We start from the raw sequence: 16,116 nt of genomic DNA, 5'->3' as shown, positions 1-16,116 counted from the left end.
TATCAAATGAAAGCCATAACAATCTCTGTAAATGTGGTAAAGACCAACAACTTAAAATAGAGTGAGGTTTTGGGGAATTTTGAGTTTATTTGTTGATAAATCTTATGAAAATGATTATTCCGCTAATGTTTTTTGTTGAAAAATGCCACTTTTTGAGCTTCTTATAACAAAAAAGGGACACCAATTAGGCAACTGCGTTTTTTAATATAACTTGCACTATCTTCCCTCTTTCAGAAAAATTAAACCTGAAGTTGCTCCCATGGTTGATAGTGCTTCTATGATTTATTTTAGTTATGGTTGTAAAATGGCAGGCTACAGCACTTGTGGTTCAGGGCTTCCCCCAAAAGGTGAATTGAATTTGAGTATTGAGGTTCCTGTAAACCCCTATCATTCTTTAAATTTAGCGGCCAATCTTTTTTTATTCTCATAGAGTATAAAATGGCAACATTTTAGCAAATGTATGGATTTACTATATATTTGCAACTATGCAAAAACTGGTTGAATATGTACCTATTTGAAGAATGAGTACATACCTCTGACCTATAAGCATGATATTAAGCATTCCAGGCCTTATCAATTTGCAGTGACTGCAAGCAGCCAAGATGTACTGACTTCCTGTGATGGTCTTACGCACTGGTACTTGCATTAACGCATCAGTCTATATTATCCAGCACTGATCCAAATCACATGTTTGACCTATCCTTACCATCAGAGGTCATGATATTCACAAGAATTTAACCATCCTAAACTGCTTGAACAACAGCCAATGTGCCATCTGTTTTCATGTACAGCAGCGACATAATATCCAGGTGTATTATGAAAATATATAGGAAGTGGAGACATTTAGATATTTGGAGTTCAAGTCTGCTTTTGAGTTTGAGCACTTTCAATGTGTTTGTTACTTTCATTGGACTCCCCCGTTTCATATTGCTAAGCTTTAGCTCTCAACACACAGTAGACATCATTTAGACCATCAGTCTCTGACATTGAAGATTAGAGTTCTGGTGTGTTGACCACTAATTTTATGTGTTTAGACATCCGTAAGGGGTTGTGAATTTTTATTTTAAATTTTCGTGTTTACATGATGGGGGTTTTGATATATTTTTACATATGTTTGAAAATGTCACTTTTTTGTTGAAATTTGTCAAAAGTGCAATTTTTGAAAGTTTATAGAAAACAAAGTTTTCAAGTAAAAATCGTTTTGATAACATTTTTGAAAACTGCTGCAGCATAAATATAAAATAGCCTCTTAAATTTTTACAAGCTTCGCTCATTTGCTTTAGGTATTACAGGGGCACAAATATGGTAGTTCTAAATAAATTGACTGGTGCGCAGAAGTTTTGTGTGCCTCATTGACTTCAAACGGAAAATAATTGCAATAGGTGTTTAATATTTTGGAATTTTCTTAACTAAGGTTGAAACTAACAACAGGGAAAAATATATCAAAATCTGAGATGGTGGGCATGGGACCCTGGTTGAGTTGACATGGAATGACCCATGTGCTCATCACAGCAAACATTTTTGAGAGTCGATTAAAATGTGACCAGAGTGGGAATAGAATGGAATACTATGAGATGGAATTGGGCACACTCAGTGCATTCCTTCTTTTTTAGCCGCTAGAATATTTTTTATAATAGAACATGCCTTTTTAGTGCTCATAGGGGCTCTTTTAAATGGTCATACCGAAGTGCCTTTTTTCCAGTTCTTAAAAAATTCTTTTAGTGCTGAGTTACTGGGAATGCTCATGATATTTTCCTTAAGGAAGCCTAAATATTTTGAATGGTGAATTTGCTTTCCAAGTTTTTAAGGATGCTCTTTTTAATTGCTTACATGAAGTGCCTATTTCAAAATTTTAATATTGCTTCTTTTAACCCTTTCGCTGCTGTTCAATCTCCGAAAACCTTCTCATCATAAGCAGCAAAAAGGTTAAAATGCGTTTCCTGGGCCCAAATGAAGGTTCTCCAACAATTGGCGTGGTATACCCTCCAACGGGTTGCAAATCAGGGACCCTATCCTCGACGAGCTCACCCATGCAGAACTTTCTCATCGACCCTACCAGCGAGTGGGCCTCCCTCATGAAAAGTGACCACTCTGACTGCAATTTGAAAATCAATCCGATCATCAAAATAGGATTGTCTTCATCGCACTCCTGCCAATCAAGTACGTCTTTGAACCGTGTTTCTGTGATGAAAAATAACTATTTTGTTAACTTTGCTAAAATAGCCATATTTTTTTAACAAAATCATTATTTTTCATCGCACTGCCACCGGGCCGATATATCGGCCCTCGCTGGTTGCACGAAAACTGCCTGGGGCTGATAAATTGACCCGAATTATTTCACTTTATTTTCGTAATTGTGGCGTTTTCAACGGCTGTAATTAATGTAAACCCCTATAATCTATCTATAGTTATAAGGAATAATTGTATCTTAAGGATTGGTTAAAAAAATCTAGACGTATTAAATGAAATTAAGTAGCGTAAAAATTTTTAAATCTGAAATGTTGCTAATTCCGGAAAATAGTCTTGGCAGTCTTCGTACATCCCACCTTAAATGGGCTGGCAGGAAAAGGGTGAAGCACCTGATCTATGTACAGGTCTATCATTCTTACACATCTGAAACAAGTATGGTCTGAGGGTATCAGTAATTAATTCCCACCATCCAAAAGGTGGTAGCTTGTTCTGCACACGACTCAATGAATTTTGCACATCTAAACGAAGTACGATCTGGGAGTACATATCTGTAATGCTCACTGCCATCCCTATTTCCCAAACCTTCTTTATCTTTTCAAACACATGCACTTGCTCATTCACTATAATTTAAATATTACGTCTATTTGTCGGTACTTCTCTATTTCTTATTCTACCACTTTCAGGGATTTGAGGTGCTAATAATGTCTAGAGTTGGCAGTGTTGTCCTAAATCTTCTATTCATTAAAAATTGGGAGGTTCAGTATGTTTCACCCAATATAGTGTGAAGGCCTGGTTACACGGTGCATTAACCCGTACGGGTTAATGTATGAATACGTGTCTGTTTGCATGTCTGAATTCATGGACGTTTGCGTGAACGAGAAGCACGAAGGTTACACGGTACATGGGTACGCACAAGTTTTCACACATTTTCTCGTAAAGCGAGGTGTTTAGTTTTTGTTTATTCCCTTTGCAGTGCGCAAAATTTAAATGTGTAAACATTATCATTAGGTAGGAAGCAGTCGATACCTACCAGAAAATAATTCCCTTTTCATTGTTTCCTGTAGGACCAGGAAATTTCACATACTGGGAATACATATATTTGCGCTGCCGCGTAAAGAGTGGTGTTCATTGTAGTTGCCGAAGTTGTTTCATTTCGTGCCAGTAATATTTATTTATATTTAATATTTATCGTTATCGCTCGCTTAATGTTATCTCAAAAGTACTCTATTTATTTCAAACCGTTATCAAAGTTAATACTCAGGCTGAAAATTTGTAGACACATCTTGTTTTTAAGCCGTGTTTACTATACATTTTTCTGTCATCTGTTTCACTGAGTGTAGATGACGTATGAGAGTAGATATTTTTAATACGTTATTCTACTTTTGTCCGGGACGGTTATAAAGTGAAGAATGTATTTGCTGTTGATGGAAAAGATGTTGGTTTAGAGATCTGGTCGATTTACGACTTTGCTAATGTCAGTCGTCTTTTTGTGGTAAGCCAGTGCATTCCCACCTCGGACGTAGAAAAGGTAGAATTGTCGTTAAATCGGATTATATAAATTATGTTTAAATGTGTTCTATTAGTCGTATGATAGCCGTTGTATTTCACAAATGTCGTGTTGAAAACTCTGTTATAACCTCATCGATTGTTTTGTTCCGGCATAATACAACCAATAAGATATCATAGTCATAATGTTGGTATGTCCGGCATACATACTGGGTTATTCTCTATGAATATTAGTGTAGATGCAAATGGTGAGTTTGTGGCAGGATTCAAGCACTTACGATACAGTACAAATACGTGTAAAGAGTTACTGAATAGCCCTGCTGATGGCAACTAATTGTGTCACTGGGTTATTCTCTATGAATATTAGTCTGGGTTATTCTCTATGAACTCATTTTGGGGTGGTTACACGGTGAATTTTTCCGTTCATTCTCGCGTTCATACATGTAGACATTAACCCGTACGGGTTAATGCACCGTGTAACCAGGCCTTTACTGTACTCAAGTAATGCACTCCTTTATTAGCTTCTCTACAGATTTTAATTATTTTTTATGAGCAGTTTGGACAGTTCTTTCCACCTGGCCATATGCTCTAGGGTAGTTATGTGAATTTCCATTCATTTGAAAATGTTTTGAATTTATAGGAACCAAATATATTTTCTTCAGCGATAACAATTTCAGATATGCCAAAGCAACTCAATACATCCTTCATAAATAAAATCTTTCTTAAGGAAGCCATAATGGTTCAACTTATTGCACTTGAAACATAGTTTCCCGAAAGCATTACAACCTCCTTTTATATATTTATGGCAACATTTTTTACCCAAGCAAGGCCAATTAATCATATTTTTACTCATCACCTTTTCCATTTTATTATTAAACTTGATTTTTCTCTGAACACTGTCCGCTTTCAAAAGCACCCCTTCCTTCATTGATTTAGCATTTAATCAGTGGCAATGGAAGCAGATGTGTGTTTTTTGAAATGCTCTTGATGCGTGCAATGTTTGATTTACTAGCAGTCACTGCTCTGGCATGCTCCTGACTTTCTTCAATTGCCCTCCGTTTCCATATCCAAGTTTCAAATTGGTGATGCTAAGACAATTCTCCTGCAAGTGATCAATAGCCCTAATCACTATATTCTACACCGGTTTAGAGTCAATAAATTAAATCCTAACTCCAATTTTTAACTATGGACAGCAGTATATGACATTTTCAAATTTGACCATGACCAAGCATTCACCTGCTGTGCACTTTATTGTTTTTTTTTTTTTTTTTTAATTAATTTATTTTTTTGTTTATAAACACATTACAATACATCAAAAATACATATCTCAAATATTAAAATATATATAATACATTATAAAACATTCCCTTTACAAATTCTTAACACGCTTTTCACTATATAACCAACACATATTCTGACTTATTGGGCAAGAAAAGATAAAAGAGAAAAACCCTGATATTACAATATTTTAGAATAAAAAAATATTTTTACAATTAGGAGACCTTCTGAGCCAAAACAGGCTCATCAGCAGGTTCTCCATAATTCATTTACAAGAAGTTAAAAACATCTAAAAACAATGAAAGAAACGATAAAAAACTTATGTCTTAAAATTAAAAAATAAAGTCCTCAAGTAGATAATTTAAAAGTTTACTTTTGACATCCGAATATGTGGCTAAACCATGCATTTCTTTAGGTAATTTGTTAAACAATTTAGGAACACTAACCACCATTTTGTTTTCACCGTATTGATTGAAGCATTTGGGGATTTTATATTGGTATAGATTCCTCTTTTCCATTTTATGAAAATTGTCTTTCAGTGTTTTGTATTTATTGGAAAAATAATTATCTATTACTAAAATATAGGTTAGAAGTTTTTCGAGTGGTAGTATTCTTAGTGTTTTATAGAAATTATTTGTATCGTGAGAGTCTGAGTGAGCTGACAAATTATTATCATTTTTTTTGTGGTATGCAATCGCTTTGATGATCCGGTTTTGTGTACTGTATAGTTTTAATTTATGTACCCTACAGGTTTTACCCCAAATAGTAACGCCATATCTTAATATTGATTCAGCAGTTGCGAAATACAACATCTTTTTAACTTTAATATGCAAAAAATCTCTAATATGATACATTTGATAACTAACCTTTCGTAATTTACTACATATCTTCTCACAGTGTTCCCTAAATTTGAATGTCTGATCTATTATGATACCGAGATACGTATATTGTGTTACTTGTTCTAATTTGTTGCATTTACACACAGACTTGGTTATTTCAGTATGCAGGCATTTATAATCATGTATTGTTATGTGAATCTGTTGAACGTTAGCTGCATTATTGGCTATGGACATAACTTTGGACTTCTTCATGTTGATGGAGAGGTCATGGTCATGTGACCATTTTGTTAAGTTATTTACACCATTTTGCATGTAGGCAATGGCAGTATTTAAATCTCTATGAGCAGATATCAATACCACATCATCAGCATAAAGTAAAATATTACAATTTAAAATACATTTAAATATACTTTTAATATACATAGTAAAAAGGATTGGTCCTAAAATAGAACCTTGAGGTACACCATATTCTACATTTCCTTGGTTTCCAATACAGTTTTTAAATTTCACCCTGATACTCCTCTGCAGGAGATAGCTTCTAAACCATTTCAGGATATACCCTCTAATTCCAATATCCTGCAGTGTATGCAGCAATGTGGGCAAATTGACAGAGTCAAAAGCTTTTTTATAATCCACATATGTGACTACTACTTTATTATTCTTATCAAGGTTGGTATTTATTATGTCGGCAAAATTTTCAAGTGCATCTTTAGCTCCTCTACCTTCCACAAATCCATATTGGTAGTCTGAGATTATTTTATGTTTTTTCAAGAAATTTGTTAGATACTGTGCCACGTATTTCTCCATAATCTTATTGATAGTTGGTAGCAGGGAGATAGGTCTGTAATTCGCAAAATCTTTGTAGGATCCACCTTTATAAATAGGTCTAACCAATGCAATTTTTAGCCCATCAGGCACTATACCTTGGGTAATGCTTCTTTTTACAAGAGTAGTTATAATAGGAAGAAGTATATGGTTTGCCTTGATATCTCTGATTCTGATTCTATCTTGACCAGGTCCCTTTTTTTTAAGCTCTTTTATAATTTTTTTAATGATATCTTCTGTGGGTTCCGGTAAATAAATACTACATAAGTTATGGAAATGAATGTCATCATAAAATTTCTGTCCACAAGTACATTTAGTCTCTTCACTTCTTATTAAAAATTGTTTCAAAAACTTATTACATATTTCTTGCTCATTAAAATCATTAACTAAGTGGCTAAATATTGTATCATCATTACATCTGCTAATATTCCTACCTGTCATTCTATTAATTTCATTCCAAAGTGTCCTATTATCTTGTATATTTGATACCTTTGTATTCAAGTGATCAATTTTTGCTTTCCTAATATGTTTTACAGTTTTATTTCTTATGGTTTTATAATTTTCTTTGAGAAAATTATTTCTGGGGCTATTTTTCCATTTTTAAAGGCCTTATCTCTTTCTAATATTAATTTGTAGATAGTTTCATTCATCCATTTATTTTCTTTCCTTTGCCCTATAGGCTTGAAGGTTACCTTTGATTTTTCATAAATGTCATTGAATATCAGACTAAGTTTTGCAAACATAACATTTGGTTTGTTCTCCTCCACTACAGTGCTCCATTTATAATCATTTATTTGTAGGTCCGCCCTACTATTGTCAATATATTCTATTTCCCTATGTCTATAATTTTTACAGTCAGCTGACTGACCCAGACCTGTTTTTTTCTTTTGGTCTATGAAGGACACACCGATTAAGTAGTGATCTGAAAGTCGATGTCTTATCATAAAACTGTTAACTAAGTTAGAATGTCCATTAAAATGTATATGATCTATACATGATTGAACCAGATGACAGTCTTTGATCTCTTCCCTTGTATATGCATTAATTAATGACAGGTACCCATGTGACAAAAGAAGTTCTTTATATTTTACAGTATTTGCACAGTGCTTATTTTTAAGATTTATGTTTATGTCACCTATGATGATGGACTTCTTGTTTTTGGACATATTGACAATGTTTCCTAGCTCCTGTAGGAAATGCAAAACATTTTGATCAGGAGGCCTATATATAGCCATTATTTTTATAGTTTTACCTTTTATATTTAGGGTCCCTATAATTGATTCCGAATTTATCATCTTAAAGTTTTCATCAGTGAACTTAAAATCTTGTTTTATGTACAGTAGAATACCTCCACCTCTTCTACCTTCCCTTAGTGAGGAGTAGACATTAAAACCATTTATTTTGTATAAGAAAGTTTCATCAGTTGTGATGTTCACTTCTGTTAAAATGACCCCAGCAACTTCTTTTTTTATACATAGCTTTTCAAGTAAAACAAGGAAAGAATCCCAATTTTTTAAAATCGACCTTATGTTCAAATGAACTATGGTGAATTCCTCATCAGTAGTTTTCTTACATGGGACATCCAATACATTTTCATGCGCTTCAAATTCAATACAAGGACTCTTGATGTAGGAATAATCCATTACAGCTTTTGAATTTGTAATTACCCTTCAAAACAAAATAACCAGATAAGTTAAAGATTAAAAAAAATTTTTCATTTGTTATTCTGACAGCCTCTGAGAAGGATAAATCAGTATTATTTATAATCTAGGTATTTATATTAGAAATGTTTTTCAATTTCCTCTATTGTGGAGATTTTAAGAATCGTTCAATTTTCATCTTTTTTAACCAGTACCTTACCATCTTTATACCATACATATTTATATCCATATTCTTTTGCTTTAACTTTCACATTCCATAACAAATTTTGATTGTACCATGTAAGCCTATCGTTTATGTATAACTGATGTCCATATTTTTCTTTGATAGTGTTTTCTCTTGTTAATTTTCTTTTGCCAATTACATTCTGTTTACATTTTCTAGAATTAAATTTCACTATGACTTTGTTAGGCTTTAGTGCATTCTTTCTGATAATAAATACTTCCTCTAAGTCACTTTCATTAATATTTTCTACCTGTAAGTCTCTGCATAATCCAATCACTTTGTCCTGGACTTCATTGTTTGTATTCTCAGTAGAGCATAAACCTACTATTTCCACATCACAGTCATACTGTTTCTGCTCTAGCGCATTTACCTTTTGCGAGAGAACTTCAATTATCTTGTTTTTATCTGTAATTTCCCTTCTTAATTCTACAATAACACCTTTTAATTCTTGTATAGTTTCGTTATTACTATTTACTGTGGACTTAAGTTCTTCATTGGACACTGTAATATTACCAATTGAGTCCTTAAGGTCCTTTAAGTCCTTGACAATAGTTGTAAGTATTGTCTTGATGTCTCCTTCTGGAATTGTGGACACTAACCTTGTATCTGCAGAATTTTTATTCTCCTCGTATTCTTCTCTTCGGCGACAGTCCAAACAGTGCCATTCCTTCTTCCTTGCTTGAGATTTACCTCGCCAGGTTGTCTCTGCTATTCCCGAGCATTTGAAGTGGAGCTTACTATTACAGCCTATACATAACACAAAATTACCATCCTTCGGTAGCTCTTGGTCGCACTTCACACACTGCATAGTGAAACGAGGATAATCATCATATCCTTAGCGTGCAAGCATTCACTTTAAGATCTTTTAAGTGAATTCGGTTTTGTTATAAGCTATCCTATGTCACTATAGCCAAAACCACCAAAAGCACCATAACACCAAAACAAAAGCTGCAACTTCCAAGACTCCGTAGCTCGCAAATATAACACAGTTACCAAAGGTAATATCTCTCTAGTTCGTCCAACAAATAGCTAAATTCACTATTGATAGTTTAGCATTTAATATTGCGTTATATTTCTCTAATTTTAATCTTAAACTTGATGCCTGCTTGAGATTATTTTATCAATGGCCCTAATCATTATCTTTTACACTGGTATATAGTCAGTACATACCAGTGGCGCATCAAGGGGGTGTTTTGGGGGATAACCCCCCCTCAGAGCTCAGACAATTTTTGAAATTAAATATATTTTATTTATTTTGATTAAATTTACTTATGGAATATTGAAAGGATAAATAAAATATCCCTCAGAGGCCGTAAATTTTACCATTTTTAACTATTTATGTAAATGTTTTCTGGCGGAGGGCCTTCGCACCTCCCAATTACCCTTGCAGGTATGCCATACACCCAGACACACCAGTATTAGTTGTGCCTAAGGCCCCCCCTAGCCCTATATCCTGGCTGCGCCCCTGGTACATACTACAAATGTATGTCCATGTACCATGTTGAGAAACTTGTTATTGCATTGCTCCACACTTAGAAATTTTTTTCCACATGTGTATACTCCTGTTGAGTCATAGTTAAGCCCTTGGATATAAATTAAAAAAGTTTTTTATCTGTTATCTTAGTAACCACGGTGATATAAGGGATGAGAGATGGTTTTGAATTGAATATTTGCGTATTGTAGATAAATATGAAATTAATTACAGATGAACTTGTGAATTGTAGCCAATTTTTCATATTTTAGCCCTTTCCCTAGGATTGTAGAATCTCCAATTCTGAAAATGAACGAGTGAATGCTGAAAACTTAAACAAATTAAAAGCAGCATTTTTGGAAAATAAAAGGACTGAGACTAGTTAATTTGATAATCCAAATGAATACGTCACAAATATTGAAGTTTTCGAATGTCACTGAGAACTTATGTATCTCTATGTTTTCAAAGCGTTTTATGGAAGGAAGGTTATAAACAAAAAAAATAATATAGGTACAATTAATACATAAATATGGTTAAGAAACATTAATTGGGAAAACAACCAAATATGTTGTCGAATATGTTATAATATAAGAAGTCCTAATTCTAAAATAATTGTTGAAATAATTTATTTTTAGTACTATTAAAATTGACTTAACCACCTTACCCAATTCATTTCATATAATGTCAGCAACTACTAAAACAAATCTAAGAAAACCGTTTATAATAGGATTAGATTGTTCTTTTGAAGATACTTTACATAGAAAGTTTAAATTGTAATAAATTGATTACAATGGTGAACACTGATGAATACAGGGTAATTATTTTTGAAACATTATTATCAACGGAAAAAATATTTTGAAAATTTGGGCCTCACAGGACATCGGTTGATGCATTACAATATCCTATGATAGATATCGTCACATTTTTACTCATTACCTTTTCCATATTATTATTACCCTGGAATTTAAACTCTGTCCATTTTAAAAAGCACCCTCATTGATTCAGCATAATCAATGGTAAAGTTTGCAGATAGTGTGTGTCCTGTCTCCATTTTCCCAAAAGCAGCCATCACTGCTCTGGACTGCTCCCAGATTTCTTCCTTTACCTTGCTTTGCTTAATTTCATCTTCAAATTTAAGATCAGGGATGCAACTAAAATTCTTCTGCAACTTATAATCAGCAATTCCCAATGCAATTTTCAATTCCCAGTACAACCATCAAGCGATTACAATAGCATTATAATGATGTTGTCCTGTGACTGGCCTTCGGGATTCGGTTGTTGTTCACTTTTTCAACTATTTAACACAAGTATTTCGATTTAGTAAAATAATTTATTGCATAGCTACTGTTCCTATAGTTTTTTCTCTTTATCTCTGCCTCACTTATTCAGTATTATATCAGCATGCTTCCTTAATATCTATACCATCTTACTTGCTCTATCTTTTCCCCATTGATAATGACAGTCTAATTTCCATCATCATTAACTTTCACATCTTTAGTTTTCACTACACATACTTTCATTCCTTCCTCTAAGCTGTTCCTCCTCATTATTAGAAGTTTCTGATTGTCATTGGCCAGAATCTCCATGTCATCGGCAAACCTGATGTATTTTTCATTGCATCCTCCATTCCCTTCTCAATTTTCACTCTTCTTTGTTTTTCTGACCATCTCCTCCATGCATGTGTTAAGTATTGTGAGTGAAAGGCGGTAACACTGGCTTACTGCCTGGAACAGATTCATGCATTCAACTTTCATAGCCATGTCTGGTTTTATACAGTTCCCTTATCAGCCTACCATCCTTCCAGTCCACTTTCTTTATCTTAAGAATACCCAATAGCTTATCCCTTTTTCCGTCTCTAATTTTTGTTGGAGTCTCCTGGATGTATACCGTTACATATTGTATATTTTGTTACACAATTCTACTACTTCTTGTTGACCTTCTTCTAAGCACATAAATATTTCAATAGGAAGCTCATCTATGCCCATTGTATTACCATTAGTTATGTACTTAATTGTTTGTGCTGTCAATTTTAACGAGTACTGCCTCCAAATTTTTGTTTTATTGTTGATAGACACAATGACTTATTGTTCGAGCAAATGAAAAATGAACATAATAAAAGGGGCCCCTTGATACGTTGTGGGAGGTATATTGCTTTCCAATGAATGGCTTTGGTTATCAACAAAATGGCTTCAATAAGTTAGACCAGCATACCTTTCTTTTGAAATTAAAATATTAAAATTCTTTTCTAGGGCTCCCAGCTGGTGGTAGGAAGTTAAGGGAAACATCGAAGTGGTGACTGTATTTCTTCCTCAGCCTCTCTGATAGTCATTTAATGTGAGAGTTGAGCATCTGATGCTGGGGAATGAAGAAATATGATTAATGAAGACTTGGAAAATCGTGTTACTGTTCTTGCTGATAAGTTAACATCTTGCTGAATTCCTTATGATGCACAAACAGGCATCCCTAATCAGTGGAGTCGGAGGCACAAGGTCTGTTGCAAGGTGTGAAAGTGGTTGTGATACACCAGTTATCCCTAATACCCTTAGGATGATCAGAGTCAGTAAAAGGAGGAGTTGTGCAGAGGCAGTCGTGGGGAACAAAGATGAGTTAAGTTATTGTGAGACGAAAAATGCTGTAAAGGGTCACAGATCAAACGACACTTCATATCATTGCTACCACTGCACAGGTGGATTCAGCACCAAAAGTGAGCTCATCAAACACATTGAAACTCATTTTGCTGCCAACAATTTGGACATTGATGCTGTGTCATGCGAGGTGCTAGATGTAAAATGTGCAAATAGTAAAAGACAAGGGCTGAGGCAAAAAGGGAATGGGCGTCTAAAGGAAATATTCGGAGGGACTCAGGAGAAAGGAAAGGATAGAAAAGGGAGAAGATTTGCAGTAGGAGCTGACCCATGTGTAGAAAGTGTCTCCTCAAAATCCTTCCCTGGTGATAGAGACATCAAAAAGGGAAAGTGTTCAGGAGCAAAAGAGAGGCCTTATTCATGTAGTGTGTGTTATAAGTGTTTCACTCTTAGTTCTACTCTCAACAAACACATGCGCATACACACAGGAGAGAGGCCTTATTCCTGTAGTGTATGCAATAAGTCATTCTCTCAGAGTAGCAACCTCAACACCCATATGCTTACACACAAAGGAGACAAAACTTTTTCATGTAGCATTTGCTGTAAATCATTTAGTCGTAATTATGACCTCACCGTGCACATGCGCATACACACAGAAGATAAACCTTATTCCTGTAGTATCTGCAGGAAGTCCTTCACTGAAAGTGGTAACCTTACCCACCACATGCGCATACACACAGGTGATAAACCTTATTCCTGTAGTGTATGCAATAAGTCATTCTCTCTGAGTGGCAACCTCAACAAGCATATGCGTACACATACAGGAGAGAGGCCTTATTCATGTACAATATGCTGTAAATCATTCAGTCGTAGTAATAACCTTACCGTGCACATGCGCATACACACAGCAGATAAACCTTATTCCTGTAGTATCTGCAGGAAATCCTTCACTCAAAGTAGCACCCTCAACATGCATGTCCGTACCCACACAGGAGAGAGGCCTTTTTCATGTACAATATGCTGCAAATCTTTCTCTAAGAGTTACAACCTAAGCACACACACACGTATACACACAGGAGACGGACCGTATTCATGCAATGTCTGCAGCAAGTCCTTTTCTCACAAGTCCACCCTTGACTATCATTTGCGTGCTCATAGAGGGGAGAAACCCTATTCGTGCAGCGAATGTGGGAAATCTTTCTCTGGAAAGAGTCACCTCGTGAGGCATTTCCGTACACACATGTGAGAGACATTAATTTTCCAGCTACGGGTATAATTGGTTCACTCAGATTCATTACTTACAGGCACGCGTCATGCAAACTCACAGGAAGGATAGGTCTTCTAGATTTCACAATTGTTTTCATTTCACCTTAAGAAAGTCTGTACTGATGAGCCTAGTAATTCATTCTCGCTTACAGAAGAAGTGCTTCATTATGATGAGGAAATATTCAATAGGGATGGCAACACATTGTAGTGCATGCTAAAGAAGTCATGGACTTCTAATTTGTACTTTGATGTAGCTTTATAGCAAAAAATTGAATGGCTGCCCACTTATGGCTCTCTGAAAAAGGCAGTATACTAGTAACTTTTACTCAAAATTGTCCCTTGAAGGAGTACTCTCCTTTTTTACGATACCTTTCTTAATCCTTAACATGTATGCATTATTGTGAATTAAGAATGAATGCGAGGAGGTTTTTTTACTGGTATTTAATTGTTCTTATTGTGCCAATAACTTTAAAATATTGTGAATGCAGTGAATAGATAATTTGTACTGGGGAATATGTAATGGAAGTTGATGTACAATAATGTTTACTATACCAATTTTTCAATGGTAAATTAACGTCATGTTTCTTAACCTTTTTTTCTGCAAAAATGTTCCATTTGCGGATAATCGTAGATATTTAAATGCAATCAATCCTTTGTCAGTCTATCATTTAAATTTTCATGACTGCATATCAAGAATACTTTTTTCTTTAGAGATCAATTAAGCGATAAATTATGATTGACAAGGGAAGTCTTACGTCAGCCAACTGAATTAATGAGTGGACATGATTGTTTCTGCTACTATATGCTTCTTTATATCCTTGTGATTGGTTTGTTTTGGTATAAACTGTCTTATATTAAAGATGCAACTATCAATGTTAAACAAATGACAATAAACCGCATGTTTTCAGAACTTAGCCAACCAATATAAGTACTTAAAAGTGATTCCATTGAGAGACGCAGGGAACTTCATTTTCAGAAGAATTTCCAACAGTTCCCTGGTATCTCAGTTTCATCGATCCCTACTGCATTAGAAGGTATTTTTTTTAGATTTTTTTCTTACGCGTGGCAACGAATACATATAGATACAATATTTTTTATGGGGTGAAGGGATTACTCATATTCCCTACTTGTACTCTCATTTCATGCATACCCGCAGCAAAAATATATGTCATATAGATTTTACGATTGTTCTCATTTTACCTGTAGCAAATATTTATTGAGGAGCCCCATTATTAATTCTCAGTCACGCAAATAATGTTTAACAATCATTAGGAAATACACAATGGGGATGTTGACACATATTGGGGAATGTATGAAGAAGTCGTGGATTTCTGATTTGCAGTTTCACGGAGATCAGTAGCAAAGAGTGCAAGGCCACCCACTTGCCACACACTCAATGAAGGCAGTTTGCCTGTAGCTTTCACTCAAAGTTGACTGCTAAAAGGTCTTTTCTCCATAGTCATATCCTTCTTATTCCTCAATATGATTAAATAGTGAAGGCAAGGAATTTTGCCGTGTTGAAATCGGTGAAATTGTGTCCATAGCCTAAAAATAATGTGACAGTAGTTATTAGATATTTTGCATTAAAAGATGTGTTGCTGAATTTGATATTCAAATATGTTTACTTTACCAATAATTATGGTTAGATATTGTGTTTTCTATTGTAAAATATTGTCATACCACTGTAATGAATAGATTTATTGTATTGAAAGATATTTTATGAATCTGATTTTCAAATATTTTTGCTCTACTAATGTTTTAGTGGTAAAATGTTGTCGTTTTCAATTGTAAAATATTGTCACACTGCTGTGACATTTTTTTCTCACAGCAAAAATTTTCCTTTTGCCTCACCGTAGTAATTAAAATGAAATCAATCTAATAAGCTTAAGCCTATCATTTTAAATCTACGGACTGAGTTTCAAGAATGCTTTTCTCTTGATAGGTCAATTAGTTGATAAAGTATGATTGAAAAGGAAAGTGTTAAACCTCAGCCACTTGACTTACAGATTTGGTTTATTGTTGCTGCTACTATATGCTTCTCAGTAGCTTTATGATTGTTGTGTTTTTGGATAAATTGTGCCCTGCCCTAATGATGCAGCTACCCTTGTTAATCAAATGAAAGCTAACTGCTTCTGTGTACAAAAAATTGCCATGCAATGTTAGTACGTAAAAGTGAATCCACTGAAAATATAGGTAACTTTATTTTCCAAAGAATTTTCAAGAACTCTTGTTTTTTTCTTTTCCATAGATCACTCTTGTATTAGAAAATTGG

The 16,116-nt window shown here is 34.5% G+C and overlaps 1 protein-coding gene across 3 annotated transcripts in view; it reads left to right on the top strand.

Moving 5' to 3' along the window:
• Window positions 1-15,418, top strand: part of LOC124172942 (zinc finger protein OZF-like) — a 71,213-nt gene extending 55,795 nt beyond the window's left edge. For all 3 annotated transcript variants that reach the window (XM_046552471.1, XM_046552470.1, XM_046552469.1), the window contains one exon: window positions 12,243-15,418. In XM_046552471.1, coding sequence (XP_046408427.1) covers window positions 12,436-13,824 — 1,389 coding nt within the window. In that variant the 5' untranslated portion in view covers window positions 12,243-12,435 and the 3' untranslated portion in view covers window positions 13,825-15,418. The remainder of the gene's footprint in view (window positions 1-12,242) is intronic.
• The last annotated feature ends 698 nt before the right edge of the window (window positions 15,419-16,116 follow it).

This window comes from Ischnura elegans (genome assembly GCF_921293095.1).
Source record: "Ischnura elegans chromosome 13 unlocalized genomic scaffold, ioIscEleg1.1 SUPER_13_unloc_3, whole genome shotgun sequence".
Taxonomy (NCBI): Eukaryota; Metazoa; Arthropoda; class Insecta; order Odonata; family Coenagrionidae; genus Ischnura; species Ischnura elegans.
This window is presented reverse-complemented; position numbering and strand designations above follow the sequence as displayed.